This window comes from Xyrauchen texanus, chromosome 2 (assembly GCF_025860055.1).
Source record: "Xyrauchen texanus isolate HMW12.3.18 chromosome 2, RBS_HiC_50CHRs, whole genome shotgun sequence".
NCBI lineage: Eukaryota > Metazoa > Chordata > Actinopteri > Cypriniformes > Catostomidae > Xyrauchen > Xyrauchen texanus.
In genome coordinates, this window is record NC_068277.1 from 30,076,870 (window position 1) to 30,097,041 (window position 20,172).

Below are 20,172 nucleotides of genomic sequence, written 5' to 3' on the forward strand. Positions count from 1 at the left end.
TATGTTTTCTTTCTGACAGAAAATGCACCTTCTGAGGAGCCTTCTACCCCCTCTGACGCAAGAAAAAGCAAAACAGCACAGCACGGAACATTTGATGGGCGGGTGCGTCACTAATCCGTTCAACTTCCAAGAAAAGAGAAAAACCATGAGGAAAAATGAGAGCGAGAAGAGGTGCGTATTTAGGTAAAGCAGCTATAGGGAGTGATGAGGAACAAGCATTGATTTTTCTTTTATTAAGACATCCTTCGGTGTGGAAATGGAGAAAAGAGAGTGGCAGAGGGGGTGAGAGAGACTAACACACACATATGGTGATTCAATGGCCACATGGGGGGAACAAAGGTTCTGCAATAAGACACAAAATCAGTTTCTGATTAGAATGGAGGAAAAGGCTTGTTAAAGAAAACTAGTGATGCTTGGTGATTTTTGCCTATTTTTCTACTCCACTAATGAATGGTTCACCTCTTATAGTGAGACCGCATGCATAACGACAAAATACTTCAATTGCTTCAATGGAACAAGAGAATTTAAAACATATGCGCAGGTGACAACTTTCCTGTCTACAGATAATGGTATTCATCTTTAAATCTAGTTGGCTGTTTCACAGATGGGCTCAAACAAGTGCTTCAAAAGAGCACTGCTGCTATCCAGGGCATCTGAGGAGTATGCCTTCCTCACACTTCACAACACTACAGACCGGCACCCTGGTGCTTCAGTGCTTGGGTAGAAAGCATGAAAAACATCATAATAACATTTCGAAACGGATAACAAGCAGAGGTCTTCATGTCAAGGCTGAAATGAAACCTAAAATAAAGAAATTATATAAAACTCAGCATCAGAGTATAATCAGTGGAGCTGGGAAAGTTAACATGTTAATTTTTGCGATTAATATTTGACTATTTTACTGTAAAAAAAAATGCACGCAATAAATGCAGTATCCGTTTCTTTGTTTCCACTTCCTGAAACTTCACTAATGTGTTCCCCACTTCCTATGGCTTAAATTGGCATATATTTATTTCCAAGAGGTATACGCTCGACTCGCACAACTGATTGTGTGTAGCAGTGAACGCTTAATTACTTGCGATGCATTTCCCTGGCATAGTAAACATGGGAGCAGATTTACTGTACAGAGAATGGAGGCTTCACCTGCAAGTGGTGAGCCAGGTGCGGAAGAGATACAACAAGCTGCCGTATTTCTTCATATCACCCAAACACGCTCACTCACTATCATCTGAACCAGTGCCAAAATTAAAACCCAGCGCATTCGTGACAGAAACTGAATGACAGCCAGAGAAAATAATAGTTTAGAGATTTAAAATTCAGCAAATCAAACTCCAGAATTCAATTTGTTTTATATCTGTTTTGTCCAACTTTGAAATCACAGGATGTCCACTGATTTAATGGCATATATCCTGCTATAAATAACATGTACCTTTAAAAAAATATCTAACTTTATCTGCAAAAAAACCCCTGAACATTATAGGATTACATTTTTTAATGTTTGTTAAGGGTGGGCAATATGACCAAAATTCTAAATCACGATACGAGTAATTTGAAGCACCAACCCGCGTCTCAGAATAGCATTCTATTCTCGAGATGTTATTCTTCTCACCACAATTGTACAAAGCGGTTATCTGAGTTACCGTAGACTTTGTCTGTTAATTTCGGAATTTCTGTTCAGCGAAGTGTGAAATTTCTGCGTCATCAAATGGATGTGCCAAAGTAAACAGCTTTTTCAAATAATCCCCCTATAGTCCATTGGTCAAACAAACAGATGGTCCCTGGAATGTCGACCAATGAATGGTTTACGTTTAGTAAATATTGAGGCTGGAGGAAAATATTTTAACAGTAAAAATCTGTTTTTAACACACAGGTTACATGTAGTGACCTAAAGTCTTGACCCTCCCCTTACCTCTGGACAGTGTCCTTCGTGTCCAAGCAGCTTCATCTCGTTTTCAATGCGGTGAAGCCACCCCTCATTTTCCTGGAAGCGTTTTTCACTCTCCAGCAAGCGTTTCTGCAAGTGCTCCTGATGAGACTTCAGGGAGGCCAGCTTACGCTCAAATTTACAGGTGGCCTAAAACACAAATAACAATCTTGGAGAATTCGTCAAAGTTCTTCTTTCTATTTAGGATATTTCAATTGCTTCGGTGTCCCAGATTGAATCTATGTTCTGTGGGAGTTGTTGTTTGGGTTGAACAAACACTATTATAATTGTAACTTCAAAACCTTTTTTGTTTTTTATGGAAATATGTGTAAAAAAAAAAAGTCTCCCTTTTGAAAATAAATAAATAGAATAAGAAAGCTAAAAGATTTATAATAATAAACCAAATGATAAGCATCATGATCAAAGAAATAGCATGTAACTATAACATTTTATATAAATAAGCATGTTAGTTTACATGTTAAATGAACTACTAAATGAAAAATAACATCAGCTGTGTGAGCTTTTAAAGTAATGTCCTATGATTATTATGAATTAACATATGCTGTAGACTGCTCCTGTCTGTACCTTTAACTTAGTGGTTCTCAACTGGTTTTGCTTCAGGACCAGATTTTACATTGGAAATCAAGTGACGACCCACCATAATAAAAAAGTAACCTGTATTTAATGTAACCTGGGTCGCATTTCCATTTATGTTGCATTGATTTGTTCATGGTTTTAAAGTACAAGGACATGCATCAAGTGAAAATATTTTTGTTGTTGACGTCAACAGGAAGTTTTCTCTCCCCCCTTTTGAAATTGAAGAGCATATATACTTATACGAGCCCATTATTATTTTTCCGTTTGTTTCCTAATTTCAAACAGAACATACATAATTACACAGGAGGAAAGGCTCCTCATAAACATTACTAGGTCAGTGTAGCTCTTCTTAAATAATAGTAATAATAATAAATTATAGTATTTATGAAAAAATAAATACTAGCTGAAACACATTTTGAAACTTTAACTACAACTGACACTGTTGATATAAATAGATAGATAGTCTAATAGATTCTACCTTTAGATTATTTCAAATGAAACTATAACATTTTGTCAAAATATAAGTTACTTTTACTCATGTAAAATCATGAAACAATTTTGTAAATGTGATGGTGTAATGATTAAATTTTTTGACTTGACCTTTTTTATTTTAAACTAGAAAAGTCTCACTAGAATTTATACTGGTCACATCAGTTTTTAGGTCTGCGCGCCACAATATCGAGAGAAGCCCAGTTGTTGCACGGGCGTGCCAGAGAGAAGAGCAGATCATGATCGCGAGCTGGTTCCATTACACTCGTGCAAAAGAGCAGATGAGAAGCCTTTAGCTGATTGCGAGATTATCATTAAATTTGCCTCAGAACCCCTCGCTTCTCTCCACTGCATGTATGTTTGGGGGGCAAGTTGACGTGTATGACAGGCAGACGAGGAGGAAAGGAGATGTGCACGCGCAGGTGAGATTCTCAGTCCGGTTGCATTTTCCCCCCCAATAAAGTAGATAAGCAAATGTACATGGTATGATCATTTTCATACCGTGAAACCGGTATACTGCTGCAAACCTACTTGCAAACAGGGTTCTACATATATATGTCATAATACCTAGACACGACCATACGTGCCAGCCCATTGGCTAACTGGCACTGAGATGTGTACTCTGTGCACTACTGGCACTGTATCTTTCGGTAACTCAGTGCCACCAGTTCCGTATTGCATATTACCTCACCTCAGCACAAGCCCTCTCCACATATCACCCAGGTTCCCGATTCCTCAGTTTCCTACTTCTGAACCCCCCAATTTTTGTCCTTCCTTTTAACCATAGCAAGAAACTCCTTTTCTCAGCTTCCTCTGCCAATTCCTTCAAATAATTTTTTGAAGCTGCTCCTACGATGCCAGTGTCTCTAAAAAGTGCTGCATTTATGCTCCCATAAAACCTCCACAGAGTAGGTGGCAGTACTCAATTAATTTTCCCTGCACTCTGCAGCCAGATCAGCAAATTTTAGCTTATTCCTCTCATTGGCTGTCTCCAGACCCTCTTGCCATGGAACAGTAAGCTCAATCATTGCTACTTTCCTAGCTGAGGTCGACCACAACACTACATCCGGCTTAAAGGATATAATAGCAACCTGGGTAGGACATTTTTGCTGCTGGCCAAGGTCAACCATTATTGACCAATCACTTCCAGGCACCAAGATTGATCTGGCTTCTCTCTGTGCTGTGCCTTGTGTGTGTGTGTGTGTGTGTGTGTGTGTGTGTGTGTTATTGTCTCGTTAAACTTCCAACAGGCCACTCTGCCACAAACGCGATTCTTTCCCACTCCACCTCAAATAAAATCAGATTGTCACCAACTCCCTTTCTAATAGAAAGGCTATGTGATTTTGTTGGCTTATTCTTTATTCTGGCCCATGCCAATAGCTCTTCAAGCCTTTTCAAGAGCCGATTTGTACATGCAGCAGTCTGGAGGATGCTTGTGACATCATCCAAATAACTGCATAGAGCTGGCAATCTCACCCCAGATTCTGCACGGATTCCTTGGACCATTTGTCTTGCACCAATTAGGATGATCTCGAACACAGCTACGAACAGGATAGGAGAGATTGAACATCCCATCGCTATTCCTTTTACGTTGTGTAGTTCTGTGTTGCATGACATATCTTCAAGTTCCCATAGTAGCTGTCTACCAAGCTACTAATGCACTCTGGTACATGAAAAAACTCCAGTGCATAGCTAAAAAGCTGGCATGGAACTGATCCATAGGCTTTTTCCAAGTCCAGCCAGACTACGTGGATGTCTTTCTTACCTCTCTTGGCAGACTGGATCTGCACCCATATTACTGGCGCATGTTCCACGCACCCAATAAAACCTTGTATGCCTGCCTTCTGGCAGCTTGTGTCCATTCTTCAGGAGGTAGTCAGACATCCTCATTGATACCACCAAAAAGAAAAGCTTTCCCTCCACGTTCAGTAGATCAATGCTCCAAAACTGACTAATGTTGGTGGATCCCTGCTCTTTGGGTATGAAGTTGGCCACTGCCCTCTGTCACTCACTCAGGTATGCACTGCTTATCCAGGCAACCTTCAACACCTGCTTCACCTCACTCAGCTTAGGCGGACCTACGTCAAATTCCACTACTGCCCGTGGGACATATCCAGGGTGGCAAGTGGGTTGTCTTTGTAGGGCACACTAAGTTGATGTTCCATGTGGTCTTTTAGTTCCTCTTTTGCCATCATCAGTTTAAATGACAATGTGTATGTGTGAATTGGTGATGTTACCCTCTCTGCCTTGTTGTCAGGGAAGAAGATCAGGCCCTGCTGGTGCCAAAGCTCTCTATGTCTCATAGTCAGTCTGCTTTCATTCAGCTGCTTTTCAATGTTCAGCTGCTCTTTACGGAACTGCAGAAGTGCTGCAAACACACTGCGCAGAGACTCAGACATCCTGCACAAACAGAAAAAAGCACAAGGCCATTAGTGTGAAAGTATGTTCCATGTAATTTTTCCTCATTTTATATAAATAAAAAAAGAATTCATATCTGTGCTAAATACAACTTGAGCAGTGTTAACAGTATCTTTAGCCTGCTGTCGATTACGAAAAGATGATGAGGTTGACTCCTCTATGTTTAAAGTGAGGTTGACTCCTCTTCGTGAGTGGTGGTGGCGTAGTGGATAAAGCACAGGGCTGTTAATCAGAAGGTCACAGGTTCTAACCCCACGGCCACCACCATTGTGTCCTTGAGCAAGGCACTTAACTCCAGGTGGCTCCAGGGGGATTGTCCCTGTAATAAGTGCTCTGTAAGTCGCTTTGGATAAAAGCGTGCCATGCATAAATGTAAATGTAAATGTAAATGAAAAACGTGTGCACAAAAATACACTAACAATGGAAGCCTAACAGTCGACATTATTTTCGGTGGTAATTAACTGCAGGCTGCAACATAGCCACGATGAAAAACAGAGAAGGAGAACAGACAAAACAACCCATTACTAACCTATTCCATTCCTGAGTGAATGTATATTGGATTTTAGAGCAAGTCGAATCATATGCTGACTGAATCATCACACTGATTCAGCCTTTTGCAACACCGCAAACACTGACCGAAATGAATGTTCTGAGTTATCACCTGAACTATATAAGTGGGCAGTATTAGTTTTTTATTTTTTAAATTAAAAATAAATAAATAAATCTTCTGAGCGAGAGAGGCTCTATTTGGGGCCATAATGTTGGTGCAGTGTCAACACTGCCAGTCTCCTGCATTTTTAATGTGGGCAGGAGAGTGCCGCCCCTCCTAGCTGCTTAGCACCTCTCTCAGCAAGTTGTGAATTCTGATGCCGGTGAATGAAACACGTAGGAGTGAGACTCATTCAGCTTTTCCCCCTCCTTCCCACCCTTGCTATTTTCTCTCTTTCTCTCCTCCGTCTGCCTGTCCTTCATTTTCTCCCTTCAATCTACGGATGCTGCAGTGTTTTTTGCTGACGAGAACCACAGACAATAAAGCCAGACTGACAGAATCTAGAGGTTGAGGGTGGGGCAGAGAGAGATGCTGGAAAGTTGTGATACATTTTCTCTCCAATACAAGCAATAAACATGACCGAGAGAGAGAGAGAGAGAGAGAGAGACAAAAAAAAAAAAAAAAAACACCCTGAAAAATTGGGGACCTCGATAGCTCAGAATATTGACGCTGACTACCGCCCCTGGAGTCGGGAGTTTGAATCCAGGGTGTGTGGAGTGACTAGCCAGGTCTCCTAGGCAACCAAATTGACCCAGTTGCAAGGGAGGGTAGAGTCACATGGGGTAAACCTGCTCGTTGATCGCAGCAGTAGCATGAGCCTCCACATGCTGGGAGTCTCCGCTGTGTCATGCACAACAAGCCATGTGATAAGATGCGCGGATTGAATCTATCAGAAGCAGAGGTAACCGAGACTTGTCCTCCGCCATCTGGATTGAAGTGAATAACCACGCCACCATGAAGACCTTCTATGTAGTGGGAATTGGGCATTCCAAATTGGGGAGAAAAGGGGATGATTTAAAAAAAACAAAAAAAACAAACACAAACCCTTAAAAATTTAAGAAACAAAGGAAAACACAAAGCACAAGCCTACTCTCTCCACTGGCTTGATGAAAAATGCAGAGGTAAGGAGACCTCCACATGCGATGGTGTCTGGCTTTGTCCTGTGTACTCTTACTCATGAATAATTGAGATGTATTCAAAGTTTCAAAGGACAACTTTAAAGAGCTGCACATCACACATCGCATAAAATAAAAAAAAAACATCAAAACAAACAAAAACACAGGTCTCAAGATGCATGCTGATGCCTGCAAATATAGTTTGCTCTTTTGCATGACTGCACACTTATACAGTGAACACAACTGTTACCGTACACACACACATAGTGCTTACTTATCTAATTCAGCTCTCCTCTGGATGGGGATTGGATTATGGGCAGGAACCTCCACCTTCTGCTCCTCATACTCTTTGAGTTTCTGTTTCAGCATGATGATCTGCAAACACATACATACAGACACTCACTTGGTCTCTGAAAGCGAACTAGTCTCATGAGGATTAGACCCATCTCACAAATCAGAAGCAGTAAACCAGATTTAGAAGTGCTACAGAGTGCACAGTACTAGTTGCTAAAGCAATAAGCCACGAAAGGCTGTGGGTTATAGTGATTTTACAATGGGAAAGGGTGTTTTTAAATCACTGTAAGGCAACAGAATACAGTGGCTTATGTTTAATAAAATGTCGACAATAGCCAATGTTCAGTAAACATTTAAATTTATCATTAATAATAATTAGCAATATAGTTTATTAAGAGTTTGCTATTGCCAAGCAATTTGGCGCATTAACATAGAACATGTGGTCACAGGTATGGGTTTACAGTCATTTTAGAATTTAGAGTCAGAACTATTCATTTTATAAATTCAAACCATCTAGTTCCCCAGCAAGGGAACAGCATAATGAGTACAGAGACATAATCAAGGATGAGACCCTTCAAGCAAACTTGTTTTTACCTCAGCTTTCTGCTTTTCACAGATGACTGCATACTGGCCAATGTGACTGTCTAAACTCATCACATTACTCTTCAACTGAAACACAGGGAGAGACAGAAACAGAGATAAGACCAATTCTGCACCTTATAAAAGCACTCAAATCCTGTTCATCAGCATGAGCCATCATTGCGCAGTCTCCGTTGTTCAGTTTTACACTGAAATGATTAAAGCATATTGTTGTTCGGGGGACTGCTGAAGCTGTGTGTGTGTATGTGTAGGACTTACAGTGGACTTGATCTCCTTGGCGCGGTTGGCATATTTGAGAGTGTTGTGTGTATCTTCATAGGAGAAAGAGGACGGGCTGACGTTAGCGATCATCACAGTTCGGCAGTTCCCCCCCAGAGAGTCTTTGAGGAGCCGCGTCAGCTTACTATCTCTGTAAGGAATGTGTGTCTTCTTACACTGAAAAAAAAACAAGCCAAAAGTTTAATCCAAGAATATCATGAAAGAATGTCTACTAGACATAAGAAGCAATGACTAAATAATAAATGGATTCAGCCTGCTAGAAATGGGATATGACAACATGTTAAGGCATAAATTTAATTTCAGGCCAAATTTAATTCACAATGAATAAACTGAGCATTTCAGAGAAAGTTAAATATGTGTCCATTATTCTAAACTTGTTATTTGCAAGATGGAGTCTTGTAAAATTGCACTATGAAGTAGAATTGACATTACAATCAATCAAGCATGCATTTTTCTGTAAATTTCTTCAAAGAGATATTTTCTTATTTCTTCCAAAATAACATGGACTAACTCGACTAATAACACTGATGCAGACCGATGTTCTCTACCAGATCCTGACAATAATTTCTAATTTGTCTCATTTATGTAGAACTTCAATAGCTTTATGCTGTTACACATGTTCAAACAGCCAGTTGGCACTCTGTCTTTCATCTCGTTGACCTGTCTAACCCATGAAAGAAAGCATTCACAAACTGACTGTCTAATTAAATCACAGAATCTAGTGACTGGTGCACATTCTGGCATCCATAAAACATCAAAGCCAAGTTTCCATTTAGCTTATGTGAAACTGTTAACATACATGAAGAATGACATATGGATAATGTGCCAACACATACACAAACATAGGGGAAAACAGCAGTTGGGTAGGGTTTTGTGGTAACTTTTGCATCTCTGATTTAATTCAGCTGATGTGTATCATCTGGACATTGTTTGTGTAAATTTTTTCTTTATAGTTTCAAATCAAATGGTGGCCTGCAGGAAACTTTGCAAATCTCTTTTGCAAGGGGGTGAAATGAAGACTGTGTCCCACTTTTCTGTCGATTTCACCATCTCTGTTGGGAATTACTGCACCAAGAAGAAAAGAGGGAGTAAAAAACAGACAGAGGGAATTTTTTGAGGTAAATCAGCTTATGTAACCTTCGAAAACTAAAAGCAGCTATTGCCATCACAAAAGCAAGTTTTCGAAAATCACATCTCTGAAGCCTGCATGTTCCCTCTGTAGGCATGACTGTGTTAGCTGTGTGTGAGTGTCAGTGGCCTGTTTTATGCCCTCATAAGAGAACGTGGGTAAGAAGAGCCATCTGCGTGACAGGTTAATGTATGCGGATGGCATGAAAACAATACCTATGAAGCTGCACTGTGGAGGGGCCCAGAGACAGGGACAAACCTCCTCACCTTACACACACACTTACACTTACACTCACACTCACACACACACACACCAGGAAATTTGAGGCCTAACATGTAGATTGGCCGATACCGATTTTTTTAAAGAAGTGCACTTTTTACGGTAACACTTTACAAAAAGTTTCCATTTGTTAACATATTTAACAACATTAAATGTAGTTAACATAAACTAATGAACTTAAATGTTAGTTAAAACAAATACCATTAATTATTTTGTTTTAAATCAAAAGTTGTGTTAATTAACATGCGTTATTGCACTAACACTGAACATTTTTTATTTCATTTACTAACATTACAATTAAAGGCTGTAAAATTATAGTTCATTGTTTGTTCACGATACCTAATGCATTAACTAATGTTAACGAAAGTTACCAAAATTACATTAATTTTGAATAGCTAAAATACTACTAATTTGTTTTGAAACAGTTATGAATAGTTCTGTTTTCAATATCATAAGGTCATTGTGACATACTGGTAAACAGTAAAAACCATGAGAGCATCACACAAAGCAGAGATACTTTCAAATATAAGAAACATATATCCAGTACAAGCTATAAAACAGCACCAGTGAGAAATCATTAATATCTCTATATTTTTTTTTTACTGTCTTTGGCATCTTGTTGTAACAAATCTCTAATTATTAAATCAAATGCGTGAAGACATGGACCAACATTAATCTGATTTAAATTAGTATCCTCACAGAATAGCGCCGAGATGAGTGACTGATGATGAGATATTGAGAGCACCTTGGTAGGGTTGCACCAGGTGTGAGTAAGTTCTTACGTAAGTTAGGACGTCAAAGGGCACCTATTATGCCCCTTTTCACAAGATGTAATTTAAATCTTTGGTGTCCCCAGAATGTGTCTGTGCAATTTCAGCTCAAAATACCCTACAGATCATTTATTATACCATGTCAATTTTTGGGTGAGAATAAAAACAAGCTGTTTTTGTGTGCATGTCTTTAAATGCAAATGAGCTTGTGCTTCCCGCCCCACATCCAGAATAGGGCGGATTTTTACATCTCTGCATCGGATAACGGCATAAGCAAAATTATACATTTTAGGCACCGACCGCATTGCCTCTAAACAATAGAGTACCGAAAAACGTCTTGACGTTAATCTTGTCAACGTCAGTGATAAGCATGTAACACGCTAGATGTGCCGAAATCTGAAAGTGCTGGTGATTGGCTGTGTTTAGGCATCAAGGAAGAACACTAGTAGCAGAAAATGGTTTGAGATCCAGGGCTGAGAAAGAATGTTATCATTAATGTTGGCACTTTTCCACTACATGTTACGGTTCGCCTCAACTCTACTCGCTTTACTTTTCTGAGCTTGCATTTCCACTGCAGTTTAGTGCCACCTCAACGTGGGTGGGATTATAGGCTGATCGTCATAGTTGTGCAGCCTCTACTGCTGTGACATCATCTTAAACATGACACAAACTGACTAAAACGAAAACACAACCGCTAGCTGTTAGCTACTAGCTCATTGTGCTGCATAAAGCAGTTGTTGCATTGTGATTTTACACAAGTGTAACAGTTAAATTGGCCTGGTTGTTTTAGAAGCAAGCTTCCAGAAGCTGGTCAACTAAACAAAGTGAAGCTTTCATGCAGAATATAGAATTAACGTAACAAAAAGTACTATCCTCCATTGTGGATGAGGACAAGAAACTCTCCTTCCTGCCGGTTTATATAGCATCCATTTGGTCGAACCACTTTTCCTTGATGGTTCTGTAGTCAGTTTTAATTTTGTATTTTTTTTTTTACTTTTTCCTACACCGTTGGTAGGTCCGGTGGTAGCCGTGAGCAACAACAGCTGAGATACTTCCTGAGATACTTTTTCGTTCCAAGCGAACCGAGCCAATACTAAATGTGACATCAAAATTTTGCAGATCACTGATCGGTCAGAGAGAATCATCACTACCAGCATCACTGGATTTCCGACACGTGACATGAACCTGCTAGTTTTAAAGTTAACAACAGCGATAACAATATCATTTGTTAAAAAAAGAAATGGCTGAGCACAAAACTACGCCGTGTTCAATAAACAAGATGCAGACGGTCCACTCGTTAGCAATGTGATTTTCTTTCTTTGGATTTTTATTTTTTATAAATTTGCAAAGATTTCAAACAAACTTCTTTCACATTGTCATTATGGTGTATTGTTTGTAGAATTTTGAGGACAATAATGAATTTAATAAATTTTGGAATAAGGCTGTAACATAATAAAGCACTGTGAATACTTTCCGGATGCACCGTAAGTGTAAATCTAACACATTTTTAGAATGGCCAACAACTCAACTTCCAGGGGCCACAGTGTCATGCATTAAGGGCTGAGAAAGCACATAATAATTATGGTAGCAGCGTATGTGTGATACCCCGCGTGGAAGAAAACACATCGGCCCTGATTCTAGGCACGATTGGCCGATCAGACTTAAGACGAAGATCGGACGATTTAGATCAGTGGCCGATCGATTGGTGCACCCCTACAAAATACACCAGAATCAAAACCACAAAAGGCACAACACAAATGAACACAAAAAACAAATACACACACAGCACACATACTGATAACAGATCACTTTGGACAGTCAGACTCAGTACTTTTACATGCACTTCAAAACTTCAATTTATTTTACAACATTTTAGTTGTTACATGTTTTGCAAAGTCAGACTAAAAGAGTGGTCATACTTTGCTTTGAACATGCAACACTTTTCGGACAACACAACGGACCAGGATGTGATGTCACACTGGAGGGCATCATTCTAGTTTTCGTAAATAACATTTCCCAATAACAAATAGCATCATATTCAAAATGCTAGAAAATACAGTCTTCTCACTTTTCAGCAACAATAAAAACATGCAGCTTTGAAATATGTATCTTTTAAATTGAGCCAAGAGGTCAGTGTGTTAGACGCTTCAATCTGGAGTGCAAAGTGTCAAATAACCGCCTCTTAACTGACCTAGATAATGTGATTGCTGCTTGCATCATGCATACACATTAATCTGACTACAACTGGCCTGTGTTGTGCACATACTCTGGAAGACCAATGACATAAGGCGTATTTAACACTTCCTCAGCTAACATCCTTCCTTTAAATCTTCAATTATGCATTGTGTCATGTATACTTAGATGACTGTAGCTCGACTGTGCAAAAACTCGCTGCAGCACGATTATAAAGGAGTATGCAAACAGTCCCAACACAACATAGGAGTGGTGGTGGTGTAGTGGGCTAAAGCACATAACTGTTAATCAGAAGGTCGCTGGTTCGATCCCCACAGCCACCACCATTGTGTCCTAGAACAAGGCACTTAACTCCAGGTTTCTCCAGGGGGATTGACCTTGTAATAAGTCGCTTTGGATAAAAAAAGTCGTCAAATGCGTAGATGTAAACATATGGACTATATTCAGTAACTACATAAAAATAAATATATTTATTCAAAAGATGACAAAAATGTGGATACTGCTTTAGCAAAAAACAAATACAAAGAACACTGGTTATTAATATCTAGCACATAAACACAATGAAAAATGAATACTCAAATTAACATGGTTCAACCTTTCAAGATTTTTGACCATTACCAACACATTTATGGGATAAAACAAAGTAACACTGCATGCTGAAATTCCAAACAAGGCAAATGAGCACAAAACTTAAACTGCTTTAACCTTTAAATAAAGCCTCTCTTTCCACTTTAGTGTTCAGTAAAATAAACAAAAACAAAGCCTGCAGAAAAAAAAATCTGAGTATGGTTCTGATTAACACATTATAAAGACTGCAGCTATTTGCCTGTGGAATTGCCTACTCAGCAACCATGGTTCTGAATACATGCACTCTGTCTCTCAAATACAGGGCTGTCACAATTATGAAATTTGGCTGATGATTAATTGTTAAACAAATAATTGCGATAATGACTATTAATTGTCTGTTTTAGGGCTTTCAAGATTATGACTATTACTTGTCATGCAAATTGTCAGTCTTAAGATGTATGTGTGCTTCATACACCTCAAGTAATTTATTCAAATTTAACTTGGAATCATAATAAAATAGGGATAATATAATTTAAAGCTGAAGTATGAAACTTTTTCAGTTAAAAACATTCTCCTATACCAGCTCAATATGCAGAGAAAAGTATTAGTAAGCCATTCATAGGCTTTAAATATATATTTTTAATTTTCTACAAATATTTATTTTTCTATGGCACTATGAATATAGTGGTATTTGTTGACAAGATCTTGGCCATTACTTTTTGTGTAGCTTCTCATTTACACTTTCCTGTGTTGAGTGCAGATGAGATCCTACTGTTGTTATGTCTTGTTTTAGCACCCCATTTTTTTATTTTACATGTAAGGGCTTTCTGAAGTGGCTGACCTCAGTCTATTGATGTGGTGTTTCCTCTAGTGCTGCCATTATTAGTGCTTCTGTGCTCTCCCTCGGACAGGCCTTTTCCATCTCTGCTAGTATATTTTAAGATTTTTAAACTGCTAAAACCATTAATAACAAAGGCAGTGAATTGATTACAATTTGATATCTAATTAATTACACGAGATGCCAATTGATAAATTGAATTCAATTGCAAAGATATTTCAATATATACATACATACACACACACACACACACACACACACACATTAACACACACAAAATGCGTTTTCAGAAGATAAGCATTTAAAATCAGCAGTCTCTCTCTTACCACTAAAAAGACTCTGAACATCCATGACGTCACAGAGGTTGGTACTCCTTGTCCTATTAAAAGATTTCTAGAACGAGAACGCACCCTCCATCTACAACTGGCACTGATCATGCTATCACAGGGCACTTAGAAGGGAACACAATCTATGCAGTAAGGTCGTTCCAAACAGAACTCTCAATAAGAATCGCTTAAAAAGTGAGTTCTGACTGGCCATTATCACCTTTAAACCATCTGAAGCTTTCACAGAGGAGGGCAATAGTCTTCAAAGGGATTAGGGCATTGGCATGATCACTTCTGAATGTGATACATAAGAGTTTATTTAAAGGGGTAGGTGTGTGTGTGTGTGGCTGTAAAATAAACTTTTTAGCTATTTTTAAAAATGGAACTAGTCATTCGAAATGTCCCACCACCTCTTCCTGTTTCAGTAGGAAATAAAGTAAAAAAACAAAACAATTCAAACAGCGCCCGTCAAGACACGTCTCAAGGACTTTAAGAACGCGTACTGCTGTGACGCAAGTGTGGTTTGTTGCCTGTACAGTTTAGACTGTGTTGACTGCCCCCTTTTGATGGAATTGACATATTGCATAATTAATTGAAAAAAAAAAAAAATTATAATTAGTGGCACTGAATTACCGTGTTAAACCGATAGCCTTAATAATATCCAAGTTTTTTTGCATCACATCCCCTGAATATCCCCTCAGAAAAATAAGTCTAAATGTCTATCCATCCAAAGCATCTTTACTTATGCAATTTAAGACCGGTAATTAAAGTCAGTTTAAAAAGGCAGGCATAAAACACCCCCCCAAAAAAGAAGAAAAAACAAAAAAAAAAGAGAGAAAAAAGATGTAAAGGCAAAATAATCTGTCAGAAAGAGATGCACGCAGCAGCAAATACCGAACAATAACTAAGGCATGGTTTGTAATAGCTTATGGCATGAAACAAACACTACAAGGCCGATTTAACAGCTATTTTGTAAGACTACATTCTACATCCGTCATGGGCTAATGGGATTGGGTGGTAAATTACCCTCAAACCTTCTCTGAGATGGAAAATCTGGATACAATTCCACGCAGTGTCTCTGGTGGAGGCTTTCTGGAATCAACACTAGCAGAGGTATCACACACACAAGAGGGATACGTGTACACAACAGAGCCCAGGCAAAGTGAGTAGGCCCCCTAATTCTGATAGTATCAGTCCCTGAACCACAGAGTTAGCGAAGCCTTTGGTTTTCTCCCAAAAGCAAAGAGAAGAGGAAAAGGCTAAAGCCATCAGAGCTGGGGGCAGCGAATGTGCCACTGCACAGTTTGAACACTGATAACCCAGACTGGATAAAGACCAAGTAAGGCAACAGTAAGTAATAGTGATACAGTAAACACATTAATTTACACAAGATGCTGGTGATGCCTATCTGGCAGGCCCACACAGAATCTGCACACCTTTTCCCAAGTTTTCTGCACTGATAAAATGGAAGAAAAAAAAAAATTGCCAAATAGTATTAAATATGGTTAAATGTGTTAAATGAAGCTAAAGAGTACTACACGCTACACTAGCTAAAAGCATCATTTAAATAACCAAAATGTTTAATAAATGAAAACACAAGAGGTGGGGGATTTCTGCAGAAATCTGTAGCGCTGTCTACAGGTGCAGATTCTGTGCAGGCCTACTTTTTGGACAATAGAAAAGAGGATAGCGGCTCTGGTGGATTAAGTGTTTTACACTTGGTTCACAATTGCTTGAACTGAATCAGAGTTTGTTTCCTCCCCCTGCTAGTCTCTGTCACATCATATAATTTGGGTCCGATTTCATCATCAGCATAAGTAAAAGTGGAAACTGTTTCCCACTGCAACTAGGAAATAATTCAAGATGAAGTGTTATTAAAGTATTTTCCACCAAAACGTTACATGCACAGAACGACATTTGTGTTTGTCTGCCACGGATGCTTTGAATATACAATGATGTAATGAATGTTAATGTTTGTCTCCCGCGAGCTTGCGAATGCATTGCAAGAGATGTGAAGAATGTGAGCTGCGTGCGGTCTGAAGGGGATTTATTTAGGGACAAGCAGGTATGAGAAATGCATTATACCATAATAACAGTGATCGGGAGCCTGCAAAGAGGCAGATTATACGTCACAAGAGGTTCAAGAAAGTCATACGAGTTTGAGACGACATAAGGCGAGTAAATGATAACGGGAAATCATTTTTGGGTGCGATGTTCCTTTAAGGCCCTGGGTGTCCACAGTACTTTTGTTCAAGTGTCTATTCATGACTGAGGCCATACAGGTCAGTGTAGACACAGCAAGTGTTTATATATATATATACACATATTTTTTTTTAATCAGCAAAAAAAAGAAACTTCCCTTTTTCAGGACACTGTATTTTAAATATAATTTAGTAAAAATCCAGCTAATTTTAAAGGTCTTTATTGTAAAGGGTTTAAACAATGTTTTCCATGCTTGTTCAATGAACCATAAACAATTATTGAACATGCACCTGTGGAACGGACGTTAAGACACTAACAGCATACAGACTGTAGGCAATTAAGGTCACGGTTTTTTCACAAATTTCATGACACTACAGAGACCTTTCTACTGACTTTAAAAAACACCAAAAGAAAGATGCCCATGGTCCCTGCTCATCTGCGTGAACGTGCCTTAGGCATGCGGACTGCAGATGTGGCCAAGTCAATGCATTGCAATTTCCATACTGGGGGATGCCTAAGACAGCGCTACAGGGAGGACAGCTGATCGTCCTAGCAGTGGCAGACCACGTGTAACAACACCTGCATAGGATCGGTACATTCGAATATCACACCTGCAGGACAGGTACAGGATGGCAACAACAAATGCCCGAGTTACACCAGGAACGCACAATACCTCCATCAATGCCAAACTGTCCGCAATAGGCTGGACTGAGGGCTTGTAGGCCTGTTGTAAGGCAGGTCCTTACCATACATCACCGGCAACAACGTCGCCTATGGGCACAAACCCAGCTGGAACAGACAGGACTGGCACAAAGTGCTCTTCACTGACCAGTTTTATCACCAGGGGTGATCGGATGAAGGAATGCGCGTTACACTGAGGCCTGTACTCTGTAGAGGGATCGATTTGGAGGTGGAGGGTCCGTCATAGTCTGGGGCAGTGTGTCACAGCATCATCGGACTGAGCTTATTGTCATTGCAGGCAATCTCAATGCTGTTTGTTGGTAAGTCATCCTCTTCCCTCATGTTGTATCCTTCCTGCAGGCTCATCCTGACATGATCCTCCAGCATGACAATGCCACAAGCCATACAGCTTGTTCTGTGCATGATTTGTTCAAGACAGGAATGTCAGTTTTCCGCCATGGCCAGCAAAGAGAATCTTTCCCATTGAGCACGTCTGGGACCTGTTGTATCAAAGGGTAAGGGCTAGGGCCATTCCCCCCAGAAATGTCTGGGAACAAGTGCCTTGGTGGAAGAGTGGGGTAACATCTCACAAAAATGGAACTGGCAAATCTGGTGCGGTCCATAAGGAGGAGATGCACTGTAATACTTGATGCAGCTAGTGGCCACACCAGATCCTGACTTTTACTTTTGACCCCCCCTTTATTCAGGGACACATTATTCCATTTTTGTTAGTCACATGTCTGTGAAACTTGTTCAGTTTATGTCATAGTTGTTGAATCTTTTTATGTTCATACAAATATTTAAAAATGTTAAGTTTGCTGAAAATAAAAGAAGTTGAAAGTGAGAGGACGTTTCTTTTTTTGCTGAGTTTATATATACACCGATTAGCCACAACATTAAAACCACCTACCTAATATTGAGTAGATCACCCTCATGCCGCCATAACGACGCCAACCCCCACCTCTGAACAGCATTCTTAGATTCTCTATTCTTCACACCAGAATTGTACAGAGTGGTCATCTGAGTAACTGTAGACTTTTTTTTTATTTTATATTCCTTTTCTCCCCAATTTGGGATGCCCAATTCACACTGCTTACAAGGTCCTCGTGGTAGCGTGGTTACTCACCTCAATCCGAGTGGCAGAGGACAAGTCTCAGTTGCCTCCGCTTTGGAGATAGTCAGCCCACACATATTGCCACATGGCTCCCTGGGCATGACACCGTGGAGACTCTGGAGGCTTATGCTATTCAGAGCAAATTCTAGACACTGTTGTTTTTTTCAAAATCCCAGGAGATTTTAGAAATACTCAAACCATCCCATCTGGCATCAACAATCATGCCATGGTCCAAATCAATGAGATCAAATTTTTTCCCCAGTCTGATGGTTGGTGTGAACATAAAATGAAGCACCTGATCCATATCTGCATGATTTTATGCATGGCGCTACTGATACATGATTGGCTGATTAGATAATTGCATGGATGATTGTTGGTGCCAGATGGGCTGGTTTGAGTATTTCTGTAACTGCTGATCTCCTGAGTTTTTCCACACACAACAGTCTCGAGAATCTACTCTGAATGGTGCCAAAAACAAAACAAAAAACATGCAGCGAGCTGCAGTTATGTGGACGGAAATGCCTTGTTGATGAGAGAGGCCAGACTGGTTAGAACTGACAAAGTCTACGGTAACTCTGAAAACCGCTCTGTACAATTGTGGTGAGAATAGCATCTCAAAATGCTATTCTGAGATGCGGGTTGGTGCCGTTTTGGCGGCACGAGGTGGACTTACACAATATTAGACAGGCGGTTTTAATGTTGTGGGTGATCTGTGTTTAAATATATATATATATATATGTGAAAGTTTTTCCTGCATAGAAAATAACTAGGCGGCCGCCTCCATCAAATTTTATGCCGCCTCCGGCTGTCTACAAAACTCCGGTGGTTGTCTTTTTGAAAAATACTAACAAAAGTAGCACCCAGTGGATTGTCATTTGTAACTACAAATATCTGCAATAATAAAATAATTCCATTGTCGAATAGTGGCTTGATGTCATTTAACATAACTTGAGAAGATATAAAACTATAATGATGACACATGAGACGAGAGGAGTGCTGCAGTTCGAGTGTCTGATAGAAACACAGATCACAGCTTGGCAATATATCTTTATTTCATCCTTAATTAAAGTTCAAATAATACGGGAGCGTGACATGTAAATGAGCACAAACAACACAAACTGTCATTCTCTGTGCGCTCAGAGCCACTTCAACCAGTCGCGGAAGAGACCCAATCTGAGCGGGAGTCGAGACAGGGAGAGATTTAAGTTCCGCCGGCTGATGCGCATTCTAACACGGAGACGATCGTCTCTCACCCCTGCTGTCTGCAGCTTGCAACGTGTTGCATCATGAGGATTATTAGGAACACCATACTAATACTGTGTTTGACCCCCTTTCGCCTTCATAACTGCCTTAATTCTACGTGGCATTGCTTTCAGCACCTTGTTGAATCATTCTTTAGAAATGTTGGCCCATATTGATAGGATAGCATCTTGCAGTTGATGGAGATTTGTGGGATGCACATCCAGGGCACGAAGCTCCCGTTCCACCACATCCCAAAGATGCTCTATTGGGTTGAGATCTGGTGACTGTGGGGGCCATTTTAGTACAGTGAACTCATTGTCATGTTCAAGAAACCAATTTGAAATGATTCGAGCTTTGTGACATGGTGCATTATCCTGCTGGAAGTAGCCATCAGAGGATGGGTACATGGTGGCCATAAAGGGATGGACATGGTCTGAAACAATGCTCAGGTAGGCCGTGGCATTTAAACGATGCCCAATTGGCACTAAGGGGCCTAAAGTGTGCCAAGAAAACATCCCCCACACCATTACACCACCACCACCACCAGCCTGCACAGTGGTAACAA

The 20,172-nt window shown here is 39.9% G+C and overlaps 1 protein-coding gene across 1 annotated transcript in view; it reads right to left on the reverse strand.

Annotated features, from left to right (window-relative positions):
• The window catches only part of kif18a (kinesin family member 18A), a 42,680-nt gene that overhangs the window by 13,090 nt on the left and 9,418 nt on the right, over window positions 1-20,172 (reverse strand). Inside the window, exons 7-11 of the mRNA XM_052152193.1 lie at window positions 8,246-8,422; window positions 7,982-8,056; window positions 7,368-7,468; window positions 5,248-5,410; window positions 1,910-2,074 (exon numbers count right to left, since the gene is read on the reverse strand). Coding sequence (XP_052008153.1) covers window positions 1,910-2,074; window positions 5,248-5,410; window positions 7,368-7,468; window positions 7,982-8,056; window positions 8,246-8,422 — 681 coding nt within the window. The remainder of the gene's footprint in view (window positions 1-1,909; window positions 2,075-5,247; window positions 5,411-7,367; window positions 7,469-7,981; window positions 8,057-8,245; window positions 8,423-20,172) is intronic.